Below are 24,316 nucleotides of genomic sequence, written 5' to 3'. Positions count from 1 at the left end.
AGTTTTTCATTTATATAAAATGTTGCTTGAAAAATGCAGCTCTTACTCCTACTGTATAACAAAACAGTTAAGAAACTATAGACATTTCCATTTCCTAGTAATGTACATTCTCAAGTACAATAGCAGAGGGATTTTGTACAAACTGTTGCTTTGTATACTCTGGAAATTAACTGCATGCTTACTGAGTGCAAATTGCCCGTGTGCAATTAACACTAACTAAATATAAATAATGATGGCAAAATCATTATCTGAACTCAGCTGGAACTGGAAAAAGAAAAATTGAAATAATATTAAGATGAATCTTAGTAGTATTAGTAGAGTTTCCACCATTGTTGAAAACAAAGGATAAATTGCCCTTTAAAAATATACTTCAATTTGCAGAACATAGTAATCTGAAATAACTGATATTTTTATTTCACCAAGGAAACAAAAGGTTTATCAGATAACTAGTATTTCCTGTTACTCTTCCGAAATTTAAAACATTTAAAGAAAAACCTAGCCTTTTTATTTGTTGTCAAAGTTTTATTAGTTATATTGTGCTAAAAATTGCTCCTGACAGTGAAAACAATCAATGGAACAATTTGTCTCCAGAGGCTTTGGGTGCTCCTTCACTGGAGGTTTTGAGAAAAAAGGCTGGGCAGCCATTTGTCTGGAGTGGTATAAAATCTTCTGCTCTAGCAGAGGGTTGGACTATAAGACCTCCAAGGTTCCTTCCAACCCTGTTATTCTATGTTATTCTGTTGTTTTAGTGTTTAAATATACAGAGAACTATATAGAAAATTTAAATTCTTAAATATAAAGAAGAATTTCTTGATGGTAAATTATATACTGTAGGAGATGACCAATCTAAGCCTGAGGGCAGGGTCAAATAGATTATCAGTCTGGAGTCTTACAGTCTCCAACCCCCTTAATGTCTGTTGACTCTTATTTGCCTTGACTCTTCAGATTCTGGTAGAGGTTGCATGGAATAAACCTGTACTGCTTTTGAACTCTATCCTGGCTCTTACTGTAGTTTCTTGTGCTTGAGATATACAGTAGAAATATCTTTCTATGAATGACTTCTCCATTTCTGAAGGTTTAAGAAGTGGCTGAATAGCCACCTTTCATGAATACCATTTCTTCTACATGGTAAAAGATTGGTAGAAAATTGGATTAGGCAATCCTTGTGGTCTCTTAATTTTATAGTTCTGTGATGTATGAAGGATTATTATTTGGTGATTAAAGGCATATCTACATCAGTGAAATATACTAGGCAATTCAGAGTTAAATTGCAGACCACACATAATATAAGCAAGTTTAGCTGCCCCTGTGATTTATATTTAGAAGAGGAAGCTTAAGGTTTCTCCTGTGCATTGAAATAATGAGTGAATTCTGCAAAATAAGATTGAACTTCCCACTCTGTTTTGCAATCTTAATTTGGATTGGTATACCTTGTACTTCCTTTATTAAAAGAAAAATCAATGGGACAAGGATAGTTTGATTGTTGAGAACTCCAGACATTTTACAAAAGACCAGTTAATTAACTACCTGGAATAATTTAGTTAGCCAAGCTATATTGGAACAGAGAGATAATTGGCAAGACTAAAAATAAGTCAGGAAAGACTTTCAAGCAAAACACAAAAGAAATTGCCAGTCATTTGCAATCTTAAATACTGTCTTGTGAAAAAGTTTTATTTATTAGTACATAAAATTTAAGACACAGGTAGATACAGTATTTTAACAACATCTGAATAAAGCTGTAGAAGGTAAGAACATGTCTTTCATTCTAGACATCTTCAGATAAATTCTTCAATGAGTACTAGAAGAGGCATAGATCATTATATGGGTATATGGATCATATTTACCAGTATGTATAATGTACACTATAAACCAGAGGTCTCCAAACTTGGCAACTTTAAGACTGAAGTCCACAAGTCTTAAAGTTTGCAAGCTTGGGAACCCCCGCTATAAACGATAAAGAAAACAAGATATCAGCAAAAGATAGCAGTTAGCAGTAGGCATCTGAGGGAGACAAATTGTTAAATTACATCATTTAGTTGGGTCAAATGTTGGGATGTAAGTATGGAAGCACAGAGTTTGTGTCATGGTGTCCCCATATCAGTGTTGCCATTTTGTTGAAATTCTGGTTTGCTGAGAATATCAATGATCATAGCTATTATTTCTTTTGTTTGGAAAAGGACAAGTAGTCCCATGTCAGCTTTTGTAACAGCAGGCTTATATAATTTGTAGCATGTTCTCTGTAGAAACATTATGGTCTTTTTCACTCTATGTTCCCATCCTTCTGGTAACTTGTCTTGCTGTTTGATATACTATTTTTTTTTTAAAAGCAGCAGTACTGTACTTGGAAATGCCAGGGCAGAGCCCAGAATCTTTTCTCTAGAAAGCATATGAGCTCAGTATTAATTGTATTTTTTACTGTGATCAGCAACATAACAATCCTATTTGTAGTGGATTGACCTCTTAATTTATTCCCTTATTTTAATTCTTTGTCATTTTAATGAATACTTAGAACAGCTAATGGTTGCTGTCCTTATTAGACTTATTGCATGAATGTTAAAAGTGCGACACAAATTATATTTTATTTCTAGATAATTGAAGGGAAAACATTAGATTTGGAATTGGCCTGGACACAATATTCAAGTTGGGAAGTTGTACTTATTCCTATCTCATTCCTATTTATAGGTGGTTTTGGTTTTTTAAATTATTTTAGTGTTTCAAACTTAATATTTGTAGAAAGGATAATTTGAGAGTTTGTTTTTAGATTGCTGTCTGAGAATTTGTGCTGCAGTATAGAGTTGACACTTCACCATTTTGTATCGGGAATAACGATGTAATTTAAAAGTAGTGTGTAAGTATGAATAATTGTCAGTCATTACGTTTAGTAAGCTCACTCCAGGGATTGTTAACTGAAGACTGAAGACAGTCTGTGGTCATTTAAGAACTGACAGTTGTATTTAACAGAGCCATCATTCTTACAGTGATTCTTGTACATTTAACAGTGGCTGTGTACAATTGTGCCTACTGTCCCTGTCCTATTGTCCTCAATTATTAGTTCCTATTTCATGTATTTAAACTTATGTTTATTATTATTTCTATTATATTTTAAGCATTTGACTAAATAAATAAATAAGAACTCACCTGTAGATAGCTGTTTTAGGAAATACTAGCTAAGCAGCACTGATGATGTTACTTAGTAAGGTAACAAAATGTCTGCAAGCAAACAACGAAGCTATGAGAGCACCAAAGCCTTTACAGTTCAACCCTGAGCTACAAATATTCTCTTTTATTGGAACAGTGACTCTATTCAGACAATCACATATGAATGAATCCTCTAGTATAGTAGTGTCAAACTCAAGGTCTGCGGGTCAGACCTGATCCATGGGGTGATTAGATCTGGCCCATAGGGCCAGCCTGAAAATAATAAAGGGCTGGCCTGTGGTGCCTCTGGCAGCCAAAACAGCTCCTCCACACCCCATTTTGGCTGGCAAGAGTGCTGCAGGAGGACGACCAGGCCCAAAATGGAGCACAGGGGGCTGTGCCTGCCCCGTTTTGGCTGGCAGAGTGTTGCAGGAGGTCAGGTCAAAAATGGAGCATGGGGGGTGGGTGGCATGCGCTCCTCCCACACCCTGTTTTGTCTGGCAGAGTGTTGCAGGAGGCATCCATCCCATCTGCTTTCTGTCCCATCTCCCCTCCCCAGCCCGCTGGCCCACGGAGGACAAGTACAATGCTGATCCGGCCCTTGAAGAAATCCAGTTTGACACATCAGTTCTAGTAGTATTGCAGCTTCTACTTGTTCTTTCACAAGTGGTTTTGTTGTGTAAGTTTATAGGAATAATTCTCATACCCATAAACATATTTTTAGGTATAGTTTGAAATTTTATCCAAAAGTGATCTAAGACATTGTCTTCTTTTGTAAGTTACATTTAAAAATAACCACAGTTTTATGTCCTCAATGTCATGATAAACTGAAATAGAAGTAAAAAAATTTCATTCTCTTTGTGATCATGTCAGACGAGAAAAGGGTAGGAGGATAAGATGGAGACAAATATGCAGGAATCTCTTCATGTATTGCTAAACTATAATATTTTCTTCTTCTTAGCGTTATTCCTGCACTATGGCAGGATCCACTTTCTACACTATAATATCTAAGATGCTTATCTCTACAGTAAAACAACAATAACAACAAGAAAAACCAAAGTGTATCCTTCCAGGTTCAAGTCAGAATCTCAAGGATTGATTGTGATCCCCCATCAGTTTTTAGTTAATTCTCATTAACAATAATATTTCTAATGCTTAGAAAATAGAAGCAAACTAATTCAAATATATAGTAGTATTTCTTATGAAATTTAAAAACATTCATTAGATTGAGATTCTTTGAAAGGAATTTGAAATATTATATAAAGAGGAAGATATAGGTTTTCTACACATGGATTCTAGCATTTTGTAAACTACTTAGGGCAGGGGTGTCAAACTCGATTTCATTGAGTATCAGAGCTGTGTTTGATCTCAGGGAGGGAGCCTGGGGTAGGCTTAGCCAGCTCGATGTCACTCATCAAGGCACAGTTTTTTGGCCACGATGGCCTCCTGCAATCCTCTATCAATGAAAACGGAGCTCAGAGAGGCCGCGTGTGGCCTGCCTGGGCTCCATTTTCAGCTGTGATGGGTTCCCCAGTTCCATTTTCGCTGGCAGAGAGCTGCAGGAGGCTGTTGCAGCTGAAAATGGAGTCTAAGAGAGCCGAGCTCTGTTTCCACTGGCAGCCCTGCGGGCCAACTCTAAATACCCCCAACACCCCACATGCTGAACTCAGCCCGCAGGCCTTGAATTTGACACCCCTGACCTAGAAGAAGGTGTTTTGAGGCATCTTTTTAAATCCACTGTTCAGAATATGAAGTTACCATGTTCTTTAGATGTTTAAAGCCAGTCTCCTGGACTGGTCACACAGTCTTATTGACTTCTTTTAATTTTGTGAAAATAGCTTGGAATCAGCTGAGGTAATATCTGGAAAATAAAATTGAGCAAAACTTCTTGTCCTCATCATAATTGATAGTTTACTGAAGGATACTTAAGGAATGGTTTATAAATAGAAATAGTGACCTATTACAAAAAACATTTGCCAATAAAGACAATACCTTGTTAATAAAGTTGTGTCTGGGAAGCCAAAGACCCAATAGTAAAATGTAATAGTTTCATCAATGTAACATAATCGACCAACTTGGTTAGTGATTGTGAATTTGATGCAACTGATTTGGATCATCATCAATAAATAGCATTCATGTATGGCCTAGACATTTAAAAAAAAAATTGGAACGAACTTTCCTTTGGCTGCATTCATATTGCTTCTTGCTATAAATAGCAGCTTTGGCTCATTGTTAAACTATCTTAAATATTTGAGCCAAGCTCTTGTTTTTTGAAGGGAAGGCAGATATATGTCTCCTAGAAATTGGCATGTTTTTCAGGAGTGGAACTATTCAGTTATTTTATTATTCAAGAATGTGAGTTGCTGCTTATTAACTGATAAAATAGCTGTAGTTCATATTTGCAAAATGCCTTCCAACTTCACATCAGATTGTTGATTCTTATCTATAAAAAGTAATTATAATTTTAATCAGTAAAATAAAATTGCAGGAAATCAAATGCAAATCATGTGAATGGGTCAGCACAATGCCCTTTGTTGAACACTGTTTATTTATGTATGTATGTATGTATGTATGTATACGTACACACACACACACACACACACACACACACACATACATATATATATATATATATATATATATATATATATATATATATATATATATATTTTCTCATAGATTTTCACGGGTACAGGTATGTAGGTCTAGGTGTGTTCGGTCGACGTTTCAGCGAGGTCCCACTCGCCATCCTCAGGCTGGTGCTTTCGGCCGTGCTTGCACTGGCACTGCACGGCCGAAGCACCAGCCTGAGGATGGCGAGTGGGACCTCGCCAAAATTGCCAAGATACTTTTAATCTTACATGGGAAAAGACCCGAACACACCTAGACATACATACATACATACATACATACTTATTTATTTATTTATTTCAGAATTCTTTTCAATCTTCTCTAGTACCCTTTTTATCTTCCTTGGCATTTCCTTCAGTAGGTAGTCACCATGTCTGGGTCATAGAATAAAATAAAATTTAAAATATAAGTGCAATAGAGATTTAGTAAGCCAATATGAAAATAACCTAAAATTATAATACATATTCACTATAAACCATTTAGGCATTATCAGGATCCTTAACTAGAAAATCAATATATATATTTTTTTTAAAAGTGGAGATTTAAAAATTGGGAGTCTTTTAAAACTCAAATTTTTCTTTAGTTAAATGAAGACATCACATAAGTATCTCAAATTAACTGTGTTCAGTTTTTAAGCAGTCCTTCCATTTCGTGACATCTGAAATAATATGTTCCTTTATAAAAGAAGCTATTAACATTTGGCTAACCTCTTCTGTGTTATTCAGGAGTCAGAAAGGATTCAGGCAATCTCAATTTTACTTAACTAACCTGATTAATTTACAATAGCTATATTGTTCTGCGTTTATTAATCACAAATCTCCTCCTTTTCCAGCTTGCTCTCATTCCCAAGAAGTAGACAGGAAAATGTTGGCATGGCTCACTAACAAGCTTTTTACACATGTCTCCTATTAAATGTTCATTTCAGAGTCCACTTAGGGGCAGAAAAGAGTCTGCATAAATATCCGGCTATGCAATAGGCAGAGGAAGGGTTGATTCAACGCCAGTTAGCAGTCAAGAAAAATATAACTCTGCACGTTAGCATACATCCTGATTTTGCCCCAGTAAGATAGAATTTCCAGTCCCTTTCTTTGCACGGATAATGGAAAAACCTAATGTTACCCTTAGTTATGGGATCTGGTAGATGCTACTGCCTGTTCTAAACCTCACTGAAATGTAAAAAAATAATAATAATAATTTCCCAAGTTTCTGTAAATCAGGGGTGTCCAATTGATGGGCCTTACCCACCCCAGCTCTACAAATGGGAAAAAAATGTCATGAATCATCATGTGACCGGCAATGTGATCTGCGAGTTTGACACCCGTGCTGTAAATTATTGAGAATTCATGGATGGAAAGAGTGCTACTGGGAGAATTGCATCCCAGTTGGTGTGCAGGTAGATGAAATAGCTAAGAATGGGAAATAAACGATTGGGCTTATAAAAAGAGGTTTGCTGATATGCCCAAAATTTATATGAAATGTCCCCTATTCTGTTTTTGTTTTTTTTCAAATTTCCTCTCTTTCCTGATCAGAAACATTAGCTATCCATGTTTATGGTGGCTAAGTGGAGATGAAGATTTGGCCTGGTGATCTTTCTCAAGGATAACAAATAAATAAATAATAATTGTTCTTCACTGCCACTGCTGTTCCTATAATGAATATTACCTTTTGACCCTCTTAATTCAACACATTTCGTGAATTACTAATTCTGAGGATTACGCAATATGTTGAATTCTAAGCTAATTAAATGGGAATTTGTGCAACGCACTAAGCCACCGAAAAGAGAAAAATACCAAAAGAAATTTAAAATTAGTCAAGCCTAACATGTGAAGCAAAAACACCCGCTAGGATTTTGATAGAGCTGGTTAAGCATGGTGTATGAACACAATTACAAATGTTCTTTAATATACCTGTTTAGCATTCTCTTTTATACCATCATAATGACTTTATTGAATCAAATATTTGAGACAAATTGACTGTAACTTGTTTTACTGTTATCTGACATTTTCCATTCTTTTATATATTTTCTATCCAGATACACTCAGGAAAAACCAAATATTATTTAGATAATTTCATCATGAAAGACATCTTGAGTTTAAGAAATTTCCAGTTGGTTGTTAACAATATTTTTAAAATATCAATTAAATGTTCAGAGATACATTTAACAGATTTGTTTACTCACCAATTTAACTTGATTTGTAGTTCATGTAAAATTTTTCATTTACATTGTACACTGATGCATATATATCCGACAACGGAGTTCTAGTTGCAAATTTCTTGCCAAGTTAATGTCAGCCATATTTTCAAACCTCTACCATGATAGCTAGATATGTTTACTACTCAGAAAGCATAAAATTAAATCCAGACATCCAGTACAACAATGAAAACTATGCTTTTGCAGTGACATATACAATAAATCAAATAATTTTCCTAGTTTCCATAAGTCAGATAAAAATGAAAGGTATTTTTACTAATGAAACACTGTGAAAGATAAAAAGGCTTAAAGTATTACTACTTTAAGCACTGGCTTTGAGCAAGGCAATTTCTTTTTTAAATTAGGATTAGGTTTAAATGTTCTATTTTAATGGTTTTTATTTTTTATATTAATGGATTACTCTGTTAAATTATATTACTTAATTAAAATAAAATGTTCTGTTTTAAAAGACTTTAAACCCTTTCCCCCTCCAGCATTCTATCATGTGTAGTTCCAGTCCCAATTGTAATTGTAAGTCAAAGACTACTTGTGTATATATATATTTGCAGAATATTTTTGTGCTAAATGCAAACCAATTTCACACAAATGGTGAGAGTGGATTAACTCTTGTGCCTTCAAATGTGAAAGAGTGTATTTATAGAAAGGAGCTGTCAAAAACATTTTTGCATATTTTTCTGCAGTTCAAACCAAATAGCATATATCTCACACTAATGTTTCACATGGGGCTCATTAGTACAGAAAATCTTACCTTGAAATCTGTTTACCTTGGAAAATACCTTGAAAATTGTTTTTAAATGAATGATATTATATTATCAATTATAAATATATTAAATTGAAGACAGTGTTTATAAACTAGGATTATTTCTGAAAGTTCAGTGTATTTTAGTTTTGGTATGAAGCAAGTCTTCTCATTGAAATGTCATTAATTAATAACCATTGCTACAGGAATGAATGCAATTTTATTGTGGATCAGAGGAACGCCAATCTTTTAAAAACAATTTAGATGAAATGCTAAAGGAATGATGGAATAACTCTAACTCAGAATTCAGAAAGTCTTATTTATGTGGGACTAGATAAACAGGCCCAGGATAAACACGACAGGTGGCTGAATTGCTATTTTATATTTATATTACTAGGATTATCCATTATATTTGACAAAAGCTTATTTAAAGCCATTCTGCTGGGAAATCTTTAAAGTATGATTTTCTTTTGAAAAATATAATTTCAGGCAAGTAACAAACTACTGAGACAGTGAAAAGAAAGAAATAATGTAATTGTGGGAGATTTTTTACAATGAGCAACTTTACCTTATGAATTACACTAATATACTAATATTACCATAAAACTGCTCAAGCAGTTTGTTGGATGTTGAAAGTGTAATTCCTAGCAGTCCTAGGCCATGAACTGCTTAGCTTTCACAGATAGCTTCCATGTTCCTTTCTAGAAAAGACGAGGCTTACTTCTGATTTCAGTTTCTGCAAATAAAGTGCCATCATAATACCATAAATTAACACTTCCTTTAGCACAGTGAATGTAGGATGTAATGACTGCCTAGCCAGAATGTTCAGGAACCTGCCATGCTAACCTCATATTAGGAAAAGTTTCCTTGTACCTGTTAAAGTAGAGAGACATTGTTGTTCCATGCTTTCAAGTTTGCAGATTCATATATTACTAATCATTAGTTGCATCTCTCTTGCGCACGTATTGATTTTGTGGGAACCTTGGCTTAGTTACTGACTTTGCATAAGTGCTTGCCAACATATATTGCATAAGCAGATGGACCTGTTGAGCAAGGTCTGTTAAGTAAATCAGTTTATATATCTTATATTGTAATTTTGATCTTTCTAGAAAACAAAACCATGGCAACAAAGGAGAAGCTGCAGTGTTTGAAAGATTTTCACAAGGATATCCTTAAACCTTCCCCTGGCAAGAGCCCTGGGACACGGCCTGAGGATGAGGCGGAGGGAAAGCCACCACAACGGGAAAAATGGGCCAGCAAGATTGATTTTTTGTTGTCCGTAGCTGGAGGGTTTATTGGATTAGGCAATGTTTGGCGATTTCCATATCTCTGCTATAAAAATGGCGGAGGTGAGTATCCTTATTGTGCTCATAATTAGTTACTGGTCTGAATGGTTGTTTTACTAACTCATAAAATCGTCCTAATCACCCTTCTGTTTTTCCCCTCTACAGGTGCATTTCTCATACCTTATTTCATTTTTCTGTTTGGGGGAGGTCTTCCTGTATTCTTCCTGGAAGTGGCCCTAGGACAATATACCTCTGAAGGAGGAATTACCTGCTGGGAAAAGATCTGCCCTATTTTCTCTGGTGTGTTATTTATCTACTTCTTCCTTAATTCATAGTGTGCTAGGACAGTGGTTGCCAACCAGTGGGCCGGGGACCACTGGTGGTCTGCGAGAAAATTTTGGTGGTCCGCAGAGAAATGTCACCCCCAAAGTACCACCCAAAGCAATTAATCCAGGCTGTGCGGGAACACAAGGCTGCGCTGCCCACATGGCCTGTGGGAACACAAGGCTTGCATTGCTTGCATTGCAAACAACATGAGGTAGTGAGGGGAGCGGGGAAAGGGCAGAAGTGGGGAACTTGCCCCATTCACCCCAGGCACCTGGCCTGGCCACCAGACTGCTTCTTTCCATTTCTTTCTTCTTCTGCTTTTGGCTGCACGCAAGGAAAACAGCAAAAGTCTTTCTTTCTCTCCCCCAAACTCTGCCAGAAATGAGTTTTTGGGACCCTGCAAGGAATCCTGCTCCAAGAGGCTGCACCAGCAAAGACTCATTTCTGGTGGAGTTTGGGGGAGAGAAAGAAAGACTTCTGGTGCTTTCCTTGCATGAAGCCAAAGTCTCCCTGAGAGCAGAGCTGGAGACAGTATCCTGCGATCCCAAATAAAGGATGATCGATTGGTAGGAAAATGGGGTGGGAATTTTCCTGCAGATTTTGGGGGGATTTTCCCAGGGGATTTAAAATTGTGAGTTTGGTGGTCCCTGAGGTCCAAAAGGTTGGCGACCCCTGTGCTAGGAGGTTCTGTTAGAGTGGTAGGTTTACAGAGAAAGGGTGTGAGTAGATGGCGTGCTATGCAAAACAGAGAAGCTTTGGTTTTTAATAGCGAAGAAGGGGATTTATCTGAAACTTTACCCATTCATTTCCTTCTATCCATGTGAAAAGCTGTCTCATGCGTTTCAGGGTGAAACAGAGTAGTGGTATGGTAGAACAATTGGTCCAAGGACAAAGCCTGCTTGACACTTTAAATAAAAAATAAAACACTTTAAATAAAAATCTAAAGTCATTCTGAAAGGAATATAAATTTCCTCAAAAGCAGAATAATAATGCAATTTAACAGGTAGCGTTTCCCCCCACAACAAAAAGTGGCCCTATATTGTATGACCTTTCTGTATATTTAAGTATTTCATTAACATCATTATAACAGTATTAACATATTGAATTATTTATTTGTATTCCGTTTTGTTCCTGTTTAATTGACAACCAAATGGCTTTAAATAGAAATCTAGAATATTGCCTTCTTTTAACTTCTGTCCTTTCTTTCTTTCTTTCTTTCTTTCTTTCTTTCTTTCTTTCTTTCTTTCTTTCTTTCTTTCTTTCTTTCTTTCTTTCTTTCTTTCTTTCTTTCTTTCTTTCTTTCTTTCTTTCTTTTTCTTTTTCTTCCTTCTTTTTCTTTCTCTTTTCTCTCTCCTCCCTCCCTCCGTCTCTTTCTCTCTCTCTCTCTGTCCCCTCAGATGTCTAAATTTAGGCATTTGCCCCTGGAAGATAAAAGAATTTGAACAGTTACCATGGCTGATGGCAGCATAAATTATTGCTGAGCTCATGTACTCACAGATCATTAAATTGTTCCTGGCATTTTGGTATTTTGTAAAGGGACTGTAGCTTAGACCAGATTTTTTCTCCTCTTTTGGTGTCTCACAGTGCTTACTTGAATCAAAATCCATTGCAAATTATTAGGACATCATGTCAAGTATGTGAGGTTAAGATCAAGGCTTATTCCTGGTGGTACATCATTAGTTGCTTGTATGACATTTTGAATAGCAGCTTACATGGCCTTATCTAGCAATGAACCTGTGTTTAAAAAGCAAACAGAATAGTTGTCATGTACTGATAACAGAGTTAAACTTTATCTCTTAGCAGCCATGAGAATTTTGCAAAAATATTCAGGAAAGGAAGGGAAAGGATGCATAAATTGCAGCATTCTGCTTGTTGGAATTATCTTCAGCTATTTTTATATCTGACACACTGTGTAGCTTTTCCTTAAGAATATTGCTGTTAGTGCTGCTGGCAATGGGGCTTCCCATATTAAATCCATGAAGGAATATACAGTTATAAGAGCACTAACCTATTCAAGGTTTAAGAATGCTGTCTCTTTTTACAACTGTCCATCCTAACACAGACTTCCTTAAGCAATGTAAAAATTGAAGACTATTGCCTTAATCGTTCAGATATGTGATAGAAGCTTCTAAACTAACAAGAGAAAATGTTTATTTGGTGATATGAATTGTCTCATACATTTTCTTTCTTTTTTTTAAAAAAAAACAGGAATAGGTTATGCTTCCGTAGTGATTGTGTCTCTTTTGAATGTATACTACATCGTCATCCTGGCTTGGGGATTGTACTATCTATTCCAGTCATTTTCGTACACCCTGCCATGGGCTCATTGTCATCAAGAATGGAATACAGAAAACTGTGTGGAAGACACCCTCAGGAAGAACAGAACACTGTGGCTGTCACTCAATTCCACTAACTTCTCATCTCCTGTCATAGAATTTTGGGAGTAAGCAAGTTTCCTGGTTACTTTGTACAGCAAAGAGACAGGGATTGTAAATGGCAAGAGACACAAATATATTAGGAAGCATGCAGTATTGCCTAATCTTGTATGGGTTCACAAGGTATAACTATCTAGACATTGCTTAAATTATAGGGGGAGCAGTGGTGGGTCGCATTAGTAGCAAGCCATGTTGGAAGATTTCATTCAATAACATTTGGAAGTTAATACATTTCATATCCAGGAGAGTGTTTTTTTTCCCCCCTGAAGCCTGGTAGAATCTAAAACAACTCCTTTTCTTTTTGGATGCCCAAACATACACATAATGTTTAAAAAGCCTAAAGATTAATATTTTTTCATGTTTTCTATATCATGCAAGAATGTGTGAACAGGTTCAGTAAAATAAAAGTGAAGTCTGCATAATTAAGGTTCCTTTCTAAGCCTCCTGTATTAGAATAAGACAGAATGAGAAATAGAACAGACTAGACTTTATTACAGTCACAGACCAACAAAGAAAATACTACCATTAGATAATCCTTAAACATTATGGCCCCTAGTAGGGCAAAATTTACACAAAACATAGGCAAGCTTAGGGACCCAGAGTTGTCTTTTGTTGCTTACTGGATTATGTAAGCAAAGTAACTCAAAATGCCTAGGGAATTTAGAGAGGAGACGGGACATCAATTTTCCAGATAAGTGGCCAATTTGTATTTTGTGAACTAGTTGGATTATGCAAGCTGCATAATCAATTGACTTTCTACATCTAGAATCTTTTCCTTCAAAATTGAGCTTCCTTACTCTAATCCCAATGAAAAAGAACAGTGCAAGAAAAGACATTGGAGTATAATTTCCTGGAAAGGACTTTTGTCCATGTGGAATCAAAACTATCTTCTATAATTAAAGGGAGTGAATCCAGCTGTGTAAAACTTTCTATTATTTGTTATTATCTCACTTGAAGTTTGTACATTCAGGAGGCAACTTCCATTTTATTAATGACATAATCCTGGATGTTGTTGATGTTTGTGTAGTGGAATTTAGGTATGCTAGATTTATTGAAAAACTCACCTTTACATGCTAAGCGATGTAAATCATCATAAAGCCATTGATTATGCATCAGAGGCATAATAATTATAGTTTAGTACAACTAATGGTGGTTGCAAATTTCATGCTTGTTTGAGCATAAGTCATAAGGGATAAGCAAATGGGGCTTCATTTGTATCAAGTCCTCTTGGGATTATATCGCGTGATTATGTGCTTCAGTTTCTTAGTTGTTCATTCTACCATTTCTGGTTGTAAGCATAGTATTGAAAAGGTAAGAGTGAGAAGAATATCAGTAAACAAAAGTTTGCACTATTCACATAGTTAATCCAAGTTTTTAGAGTTTCATAATTAAAATTTATGGATTATTAAATATTGCGAGTTTGTTACATGCTTCAGAAATCCATCAAAGCAAACCAAAAGAAAACTAAGAAAAATCTGATCTCAAAAGCAGCCATTTTTTTTTTTTTTAAACATCTTTGTATTTTTCTTCTCTTCAGTGAAATTTTTGCACAACTTAGCCCGGTGGTTTCTTCACAACACACAAACTAGTTTAAGATTCAGGCTTAATTATAGTTATAATTTGAGGACTACCTGTATATAAAGTTCATATATCTTAGAGAAGAGCAATATTAAAAAGTATAAATATATATTAAGAAGCAATTGGGTATGAAAATAAGAGATCAATGCTATCACCAGACTATATTTGCCTATCAAAGATGAGTTTTTGGACAAAGCCTGTGAAATTGTTTGGTGATATAATTGTTTGGTTGTCTTATGTTTATTTTTTATCCTCCAGGCGGAATGTTCTGGGCTTGACTTCAGGCATCGATGAACCTGGTATTATCAAATGGGACCTGGCTCTTTGTCTTTTCCTTGTCTGGGTGATTTGTTTCTTTTGCATTTGGAAAGGTGTGAAGTCAACTGGGAAAGTAAGTTTCTGTTGCATTTCTGCCAGGCGATAACATTTCTTTTTCTAAAGATTAGCTTTGCTTAATTAAAGGCTTGACATGGTGTTTTTTTAAGTAATCGTAACTCCAAAACATCATCACCTTGAGAGAATTATAGCATTAAGGAGTATCTTTTGAACCAAATATTTCAGCTGCCAAGCAGGATATTCAGAAATTAATTTTAAACCTGAAGCAAATTTGGGACATAAAATTCACAACTTGTTGCCTTAGCAAGGGTCATGTTTCAACTATTTTAAACTTTTCAACTTTTCAAGCATATGACTAACTTATTGAAAAGATTGGGAATGTAGTTTCTAATAGGAGCTCATAACATTTTCAGAGAACTTTTAAGAAGCCTAGTTTTTCATTTCCCCCCATTCTTTTTAACATTTATTAATCGAATGTGTCTAGCCACCCATCTCACAAAAAGTAACCCTGCTTTTATTCTAAAAGACCATCTTTTATAATCATTTATTAAGAGGATAATAGTACTTTTCCAAGAGAAAACATTACCAAATGGTAATTAGTTAATAGCTACCGGTAGGTCTCTTTTCATCCTAAAAATATGTAAAAGAATGAAGTCCAAAAATCTAGTTAAATTGCACAAGAATGTGATACATAATAATCAGGATCTTTCACAATAATGCTTTAATATGTTCTCTTAATTTAAGCATGGATCCTAACATTTCATAAAGATACCTGCTAAAAATGTTTATCTTACGTTTAAGCAGTAATCCCTGTATTTAAATGGATTAGCTTGGCAATAGAATTTACTAATATAATGAATGTAATTTTTTTCTTGAGTACAAGCCTCAGTTCATCTTACTTCATAGTAGATATGTATAGAATTGTATTTCTGATTAGTTCGCATTCAAAACATCAGACATCCAAAAATAGAGAAAAGGTGAAAGAAATGTGATTACCATTGAATGTCTGTAGAGATTCTTTTTTTTTTTAAAACAAGTTTTATTAAAAGTTTCAACAACACCCTCCCCCCCCCCCCCCCCCCCCCCCCCCCCCCCCTAGGTCATAGTTGTCTCAAAGGTGTTTTTTCAAATGGCAGCTGCACTGTTTTTTTCCTTGAGAAAGAAGAAGACATTTTAAGAAGCTTCATTGGTTACTATGACTACCATTTACCACCATATCTATAGCCTATGGTGATTTACCTAACTCTACTCTATATGTTAAAAGTGGGGAGGAAAAATAAAATAAAATAAGATTTATTTATTCATTTGTTGATTTTATGCTGCCCATCTCCCCTATAAGGTGACTCTGGATTACTTTTAATTTATAAAAATAAGATTAAGTGACAGTTTTCTTTTAAAAATCAGGATGATCTGTTTACATGCTTACAAATGTAATTCCTATAATATTTCAAAACAAAAAAATGAAAATGATAATGAAGTGAAACATGTTGAATTTAGAGATCAAACTGTCTGCTGGACTTGTTAGGTTCAGCAGGCATTAGTATCTTCCTGTTAATCACCTGAGGTTTACTTAAGAGGCAAGGAGACAAACCTCAAGAGCTTTTATTTGGCTAAACCAATTCCATGAAACAGAGGTATATTAAACTGAATAGCACAGGTGTAATTACCAAATGGTATCATATGATCTTATTTAAAGAATAAAGGACATTCGTTTTAAAAACCCAGTTTGAAATTAACTTGAAATTGTAAGGTTAATGAAGATTTCCAAAGCCTCTTTGCAGTTAACATTTTGCACTATAGTCAGGAAGACACAAAAGTGCCAACTGGTGGGATTCTTCTTGGATAGACCAAGAAGGTAAATGTGACATTATATCATGACATTTCTCAGTGAATGATGCCATTGAAAGAGTTTCCTATAAATCTAAATATAATTGACAGCCACGTCTCAGTTCTGATTTCAATTACGTGCCATCAATTCAGATTCCGCCCCCACCCACCCACCCCAAAAAACTAGGTCCTTCAGCTCTTCCTATAGTAACTCTTAGTAGCTATCCTATTGTAAGTGAGTCAGTAGTGAATTCTTATTTGTCGTGGTTCTATTTCAACCTTCAGTTCTGTATAACTACAACAATAATATGACACAACTATAAACTTAAATTTCATATTTTTACAAATAAGAGTTTTTTCTATTTTTTCTATTTTACCTTTCATTACCAGGTTGTATACATAACAGCAACATTTCCATTCATCATGCTTTTTGTACTCTTAATCCGTGGTGTCACTTTACCTGGAGCTGCAGAGGGCATCAAATTCTACCTTTACCCGAATATCACTCGTCTGTCCGATCCAATTGTGAGTTGCTAAAAATAGGAGATAGTGATAATTTCTTCCCTGTATACTCTGGAACAAAATGCATGGAGGGCAGTGGGTTCATGCTGCAGATTTACTGATTGTTTAACCGATCTATACTTAACTGAAGCTTTCTACTGTGGTTCAGTTTTCCATTTTATCTTGTCGAAAAAAAGCTATTATTAACATGTTAATGTATTTTCCATGTGTGTATATCTTTTTGTATCAAAAGGATTCTGAGGCTTGTAGACTCTATCCAAATATAGCATCTCAGCTTTTTTGTTGGTATTAGTCTGTGGACAAGGTAAGGGAAATAATTTGCTTCAGTCTTTAGTTAAATTCGTGGAGCAGCAGAAGGAACGGTAAGAAGCTCTTGTGAGTATTCGTAACTGTCCACTTACAGGGACGTTCCGTGGGAGGGTAGCTAAAGGCCATATCATAACTACAGTGGGAAAGAATTTTAACAATATCCCACTTGCTCTTTCTTATAAATGCTTGGAAAACATTTTTCCTTCTAATGTACAGGAACCCAGATTGATTGCTTTTGTTTTACTATGTATGAACCTTTTCAACTCCTTACAGATTGCATGTTAGAATGTGTTGTAGACAGCTACAAGATCTATTTCCTAAACTTGGGGAAATGCAAACCTGTCTATTCAAAAGGGGAAAAAAATGAAAGTATGAAACAAGCAGAATCAGATTTAAGGATGCAGAGCAGCCTAAATGCTATAAGGCAAATGGAAATGCCATTGGGTACTATCCATCTCTAGTGCTTTTGCAGCATGCTTAAAGTTATGTAAGAACCGCAAGGGTTCGTAAAAAGCTGCTGCCATTCTTCCTTTTAAAGGCTTGGGGCAATTCTGTATCAGCCTACTTAGATTAGAATATCTGATTCTACAAGGCTGCAATAAGAAAAAATACCAAGGTTGGGATGAATATAATATAATCCCTTTAAAAATATGGAGTCCATGAAAACTGTTTTCAAATTTAATTTTTGTTTTTTAGTAAATGTTCTTCTATTTCTGTTTTTTGACTGCAAATGTGAAACTTTTTATTTGTGTATATAAACCTATGCTGTTGTTCAAACTGTTTCTGCTTTAAGTTCATTTTCATACAATAATGTTGTAATATGCCATATGTAATACAATTAACTTTGATCAATGCAACATGTTTATGTTTTTAGCAACTGCTGGTCTTTTTGAAGCATTACTGTTATGATAATGTTATTTTCAAGAGAGAGAAAAGATTCGATAGCTAATAGCTAAAACTGATACCAAGCACCATCTTCTGAGTTTGTTGTTTTTCATGTATTTCCTTAGGTCTGGATAGATGCTGGCACACAGATCTTCTTCTCCTATGCAATCTGCTTGGGCGCAATGACTTCATTGGGGAGCTACAACAAATACAAATACAACTGTTACAGGCAAGTTTCCTACCAAAGGGGATTAGTCTGTTAGCTAATTGATGTGTAAGGAACCATGGGTTCAAATTTTCCTTTAATTAATTTCCTCCATGACATATGTGTGACATAGGGACTGTTTGCTGCTGGGATGCCTGAACAGTGGTACCAGTTTTGTGTCTGGCTTCGCAATTTTTTCCGTCCTGGGCTTCATGGCACAAGAGCAAGGGGTGGACATTGCTGATGTGGCAGAGTCAGGTACGATGGTATTGGTGGCAGTGATGGTGGGCACTGCCATCCAGTGTGTGAGCAAAGTTCGACAAGCTAAATCATCCCAAAACTCAAAGGAGAAAGATTTAAAAATAAAAGGTATTTCACCAAACCAAGTAATGATTTATTTCACTGAGTAGTACAGTTTGAAATGCACTTTAAAAAAAAATGTGCTGAAATACGATACGGACTTGAATGCTCAGAACTAAATCAGAATTACAGGAAATGTAAATACTATATCAAAAGGTGACCCTTTGGGGCTTACTCTGCCTTAGCTTCAATGAAATCTCTAATAGACATCGTTCTACAATATCCATGGACCCACCATCTTATTTGAAACTATGCTAGAAAATCTGAGTTGTGGCTTTTGGAAGTGCAGCTTGTATATTTTTAAACAAAACATTGATGGAATTGATGAAGTTTGTAACAAAGTGGTTCAAAAAAAAGTGGATGAGAGGGAAAAGATATTCTTCCCTGTCACTCCTCGCCTGGACTTCCAGTATGTGAAGTTAGATTAGCCAATCCATCTTCCCTAGTTACACTACTGTATCTATGTGCCTAAGGCAATGTGCCATGCATATTTCCAGATGTGGAAGTCATACAGGGATAGATAGATATATATTCTTCTGATTGTGTTTGTAAAGCATTTTAAAGTTAAGCTTTCTGTAATCTGAAAGGATAGGCCCCCACTTATTTCTTTTGAACAAAGCATGCAAATTTTTTTGGACTTCCCTAAAGCACTTGCACAGTTGACATTAAGACATGCTGGACCAGATGCTCAATTTATTACAAGTCTATACAATCTACTGAAATCTGTAGTGCTAAGACTCTTTAACAGCAATTCAGGCACAGGAGTACAGCAACTGGTAAAAAAAAAAGTGTCTTTCCGAATTGGAGAGGTTTTTATTGGCCATCATGGTTACTGCCCAAGTTATGCATTTTATTTGTCTACCTGATACAGATCTGGAAGAGTCTTAATTGCTTAAAAAGGTATACATGTGAATCACCCATTAAAAGGCTGTATCTAATGTAATGTACAGCTAAACTGGCAGAAAAAAAGTTTCAGGCAGGTACTGTGCGGAAAGCAACTCCATGTTGTGTTATGTAACAAATTGGTTTGTCTTCCTGTGCCATGCCATTGGTGATAAGGAATGGCAGTAAGAATTATATGCTTAATTTCAAATTTGTATTTTTGCTGTAATTATATATATATTTCTTAAGGCTCTTTGTGCTTTGAAAATGCTGCAGGCCTAGCACAATACTTCTCTGCTCTACCTTAAAGCTGCCTGACCTTTCTCAGGCTTCTTCATGACCCTGTAGAAAGATGCTGCTAAGACAAGCTGCTTCATTAAAAGGAAGGGAATGCCTCTTCATGTTTTCCCCCCAAGCTGGCACAAAAGTCAGGCTGCTTTTATGAATAATAAAGAGGTGGTGTGCATGTGCTGGGACAAAAGTCCAGAGCGTGCACGCCTCTGATATTCAATCCTGGAAAATGTGGGAGCTGCTGTGGCTGTTAATGTACTTTAATCTTGAATACACTACAAAGCTAGGTTTACTTAACTCTATTGATTTCAGTTAGTTTACACATTCTTAAGGCAGCAGTCTTGTGCAGTCTAACCCGGGACTAAGCCATGCTGGACACAGTAAGACTTAATTCTGAGTAAGCATGCATATAGGATTACTCTGTGCCTCTGGAATGGCAGCCTTTGTTTCTGAAATTTTGCATGCCTTATTCAACCATCCCACTGAACATAATTTCTATGAAGAGGTAGCAAGGCTTTATTGATGACTATGTTAAATGAGATCATTCATTTCAATGGAACTTAGTGTTAGGATTTTAACTAAAACAGCTTAATGAAAGAATTAATACACTGTAGAATAAATAAGTGAACAATAAAATTGAATAACATGGACCTTATGTGAGAATGGGGCCATCTTAGTTATGAATCCGGGGTACATTGTCTCTAAGATATATCCATAGATGTATAGATGGAAAAGGTTTTGTCAAACAGAATATTTGTTGGATCACAGAAGAAAATAACGACCATATGTGATCTTTCATCCAGCAGAATATTTATGATTACCTTAACAATGCATAATGCAAGGATAGGGCCCCAAAACTTCAATCTAAAGAAAGTGAATTGAATCTCTATTAGAATCAATGGCGTAGGTGTAATTAAATACTTATTAATTTAAATGAGGAAAGTGCAGTTAATATATTCTGTGAAGTAGGTTTTTAGCATATATTTGCATCTTTCTAAATATATATTTTGTTAAACTGAATGATAAATAGAAGATGGCAAAAGCATGCCTGGTGAGTGGCCAGGTACTAATTCATAGGGCATACTTTCCAGTTTAAAATATGGAAGAATAGCAAAAGAACAATAAACAGAAATATCTTAGTCTAATTTAAACAAAAAGCTTGCATGAAAATTATTGGTGCAGTATTTTCCCATCATGGTCAAGGTATCAGTTTTAAATAAATACAAGCATATTTCAACTCTTTATTGTACCTGAATTAAAGCGGCCCAATATAAAATGATAATTATCTCATATAACTATTATAGAATTGTGGCTGTTTGGGGTTTTTATTGAATAATCCACAGAGAATGCAATAAAAAAATACTATTGACTTTGCTGTTGATAATCTTACTTGAAGGACAGATCTTCAGATAGTATTTGTTGCTTTGAATCCTAAGCAAATAATACTCACTGACTATGTTAGATATCTGCAATGGGTTTATTATTGCTGTATTGAAAGAATTTACTAATGTCATTTGGCAGTCCATTGTAACCAAGGATGGATACTATTTGGAATATTCTCCCAAGCCATTACTGTCTTCTAATGGAAGCTGTTACATCATTTCCTTTGTTTCTATATTTAACCCAGCATTATGTGATATTAATAGAATTCTGGAGTTTTACACCACTTCAGGATCTGGCCTTCTCTGACATAAATCCTAGAAACTACTGTTTGGGGTTTTTTTGTCCAAGGAAAAAGTTGTGCATGACTAACCCAAGAAAGAATTAAGAGCCCAGGATTTTTTTTCTCTCTTTAAAGTTAATAACAATTAGTCATGCAATAATTATATCTCATTTAGTTCATAAGCTCTCTTTCTGAATGGAGTGTGCTGGGTTCTGCTTTTTTTTTTTTTTTTTTTCATTTACCTTTTAGATTGGAGCTGGTATAACCGTGCATGCTTCTTTGTCAGATAGAATAAATTCTTTTCTGGAATCCTCAGTTGGGTTTGGGTTGATCTGACTGGAATCAGGCAACTTATGAGGAGCGGTGGAGGGGGAAGGTTTTCATTCAAAAATGAATTAAATACTTATTACATTCTCTCCCTTTTCCCCCCTTCCTTTTTCTTTCTCTTTATTCCTCTAGGTCCAGGTCTGGCCTTCATTGCTTATCCAAAAGCTGTGTCCATGATGCCGCTGCCAACTTTTTGGGCTATTCTTTTCTTTGTTATGCTTCTGTTGCTTGGCCTGGACAGCCAGGTGAGTAAGTGGTAATAAATGTCTATGGTTTTTTATAGGAAAACCCGTACATAAATACAATTATTGTTATGACACTTTTTGCTTTGGAGCGTTGATCCATAGAAGAATCACTTGTCTTTCTTCCTACTAAGATTAATCAGGAAAAGTGACAATGTTATTCATTAACTGCCTTCTTATCATGACAAAGTTTTTTGCCCTTGTGGACCTGGGGTGGGCTTGTCCTGTGCATGACGCATCCGACCCACGGGCCACCAGTTTGATAGGCCTGGCTTAGAGCAAGCATGCTGTTATGCCTTTATTTACCCCTTTTAAATCTTACTTATTTCTACACTTTGTTGGGACAATTGATGCAGCTTCAAAACAAAGTGTTAAAGCTACAAGTAATAACATTGGAAATAAGATATGGAAGCTGCAACTTTATTTTCCTTCCTTCCTTCCTTCCTTCCTTCCTTCCTTCCTTCCTTCCTTCCTTCCTTCCTTCCTTCCTTCCTTCCTTCCTTCCTTCCTTCCTTCCTTCCTTCCTTCCTTCCTTCCTTCCTTCTATATTAATGCATATAAATACAATTAAAATAATCCAAATTTTAGAAAAAGATAACAGAAGATGTCAAATCCAACAGGGATGTGGGACCCTGAGTGTCACACTGGGGGTCCTACCTCCACAACATAAACATCTATTTGCTTCTCAAAATGTTTAGGTAATTCCAATGGAATGGGAGTAAAACTCAGAATAAAAATGAAGCTGGCCCCAGGTTACTCACTCTTCTTGTAGCTATATAATTCAAAGGCCTTGATATAAGTGAATCAGTGTAAACACTGAATTTTTTTGCCTGTCTTCAGCAATTGTGTTTTCTGGGAGACTGAGCAAGGGAGATCTTGTTTTCTTTCCCTCTCAAGGCCTTTTTGTGTGACACAAAGAAATCTGTTAATAATCTCCAGACTATTACAAGTCACACAGCTGTCCTAAGGTTTTAGAGAAGACTTCTTTGAAATGGCTTAAGATTTTAAGCCAACAAGCTCCTAATTGTTATTTGGGAAAATAGTTAAAATGTTGCATTAATCTACTAGCCTGGGACAGAAACTTCACTGAATTCAAAACCTCTCATATGAGTGGAGATTAGAAGAATTTTCCCTCTGGTTGTTATTTACTTAATCTCATAATTTGGCAAAGCATTTCATTTGTTCTAAATGGTTCTTGGGGGCTTAATCTTTGAATGCCAGTTAGTGACTTTTAATCACTTCCAAATTGAATGTTCAGACCTTCTCAGAGCTGTGGTTCTGCAACCAAGTACTTATGTAAATTAAAGGTTGCCTGGTAATGTTCAGTCATTTCAGTTCAGGCTCACTGTGTCAAATAATTAAAGCTAATTGGAGCACTTAATGTTTTGTTTGCTTTTGGAGCCCTGTCAAGCTGGATTTTGGAATGCTACAACAGCTTAGGACCAAGCTAGATACAGTTACATGGCAGGAGAAAAAAGAAAGTCAGAATTTCTCAAGGTCTAAGACCCCAGATTTCTAAGGATTATTAAGAAGCTATACAAAGCCAAATGGCCATTGGTTGTAGAAACAAATGTTAATTAAGGACAATAAGGGAATATGTTCCCTTTAATGAAATAATAAACAAAAAATTGCAAGTCATGGAAGAATGTCAGCTCACAAAAGCATTGTAGAACTAGTTCTATGTGACAATTGCTTACTTTAAAAAAAACATGATACTAAACTTCCCTCTGTAAAGTGTGATTTATTATCAAATTACTTATATAAATAGAACATTTACTAAAACCCCTCTTTAGGGTTCTTTTTAGCCAGTACACAAAGGTAGTTTATTTTTACTAAGTGAACTGCAAAACAAGACAAAAGCTAAAAGATTACAGATTTTTAAAAGGAAGGGTTTTTAAAAATGGGACTATGCATGCTTGCATGTGTATCTTTGTGTATATTCATAGATAATTGGGTGAACATTTTGAGCACCTACATTCCATACTTTCACCTAGTACTAAATTTTATTTTTCTAATAATGGCATTTGTTGTTATTGCCTATCTTGCTTTGTTTTTATATTAGTATATCATAGCTGTTTGCTCCATTTTATTAAAACATTAATATAGAAGAGTGGGGCAACT

The 24,316-nt window shown here is 35.5% G+C and overlaps 1 protein-coding gene across 6 annotated transcripts in view; it reads left to right on the top strand.

Moving 5' to 3' along the window:
• The window catches only part of SLC6A6 (solute carrier family 6 member 6), a 50,788-nt gene that overhangs the window by 16,382 nt on the left and 10,090 nt on the right, over positions 1–24,316 (top strand). For all 6 annotated transcript variants that reach the window (XM_026678374.2, XM_026678367.2, XM_026678360.2 and 3 more), the window contains 8 exons: positions 9,830–10,069; positions 10,172–10,306; positions 12,542–12,776; positions 14,605–14,737; positions 16,900–17,034; positions 18,351–18,454; positions 18,564–18,688; positions 22,086–22,198. In XM_026678374.2, the coding sequence (XP_026534159.1) occupies positions 9,841–10,069; positions 10,172–10,306; positions 12,542–12,776; positions 14,605–14,737; positions 16,900–17,034; positions 18,351–18,454; positions 18,564–18,688; positions 22,086–22,198 (1,209 nt within the window). In that variant the 5' untranslated portion in view covers positions 9,830–9,840. The remainder of the gene's footprint in view (positions 1–9,829; positions 10,070–10,171; positions 10,307–12,541; positions 12,777–14,604; positions 14,738–16,899; positions 17,035–18,350; positions 18,455–18,563; positions 18,689–22,085; positions 22,199–24,316) is intronic.

The sequence above is a fragment of the Notechis scutatus genome, chromosome 2 (genome assembly GCF_049901735.1).
Source record: "Notechis scutatus isolate UNSWTSFEM ecotype Mainland chromosome 2, rNotScu1.2, whole genome shotgun sequence".
NCBI classification, from domain to species: domain Eukaryota; kingdom Metazoa; phylum Chordata; class Lepidosauria; order Squamata; family Elapidae; genus Notechis; species Notechis scutatus.
The sequence above is the reverse complement of the archived record's forward strand: the minus strand, read 5'-3'. Positions and strand labels throughout refer to the sequence as shown.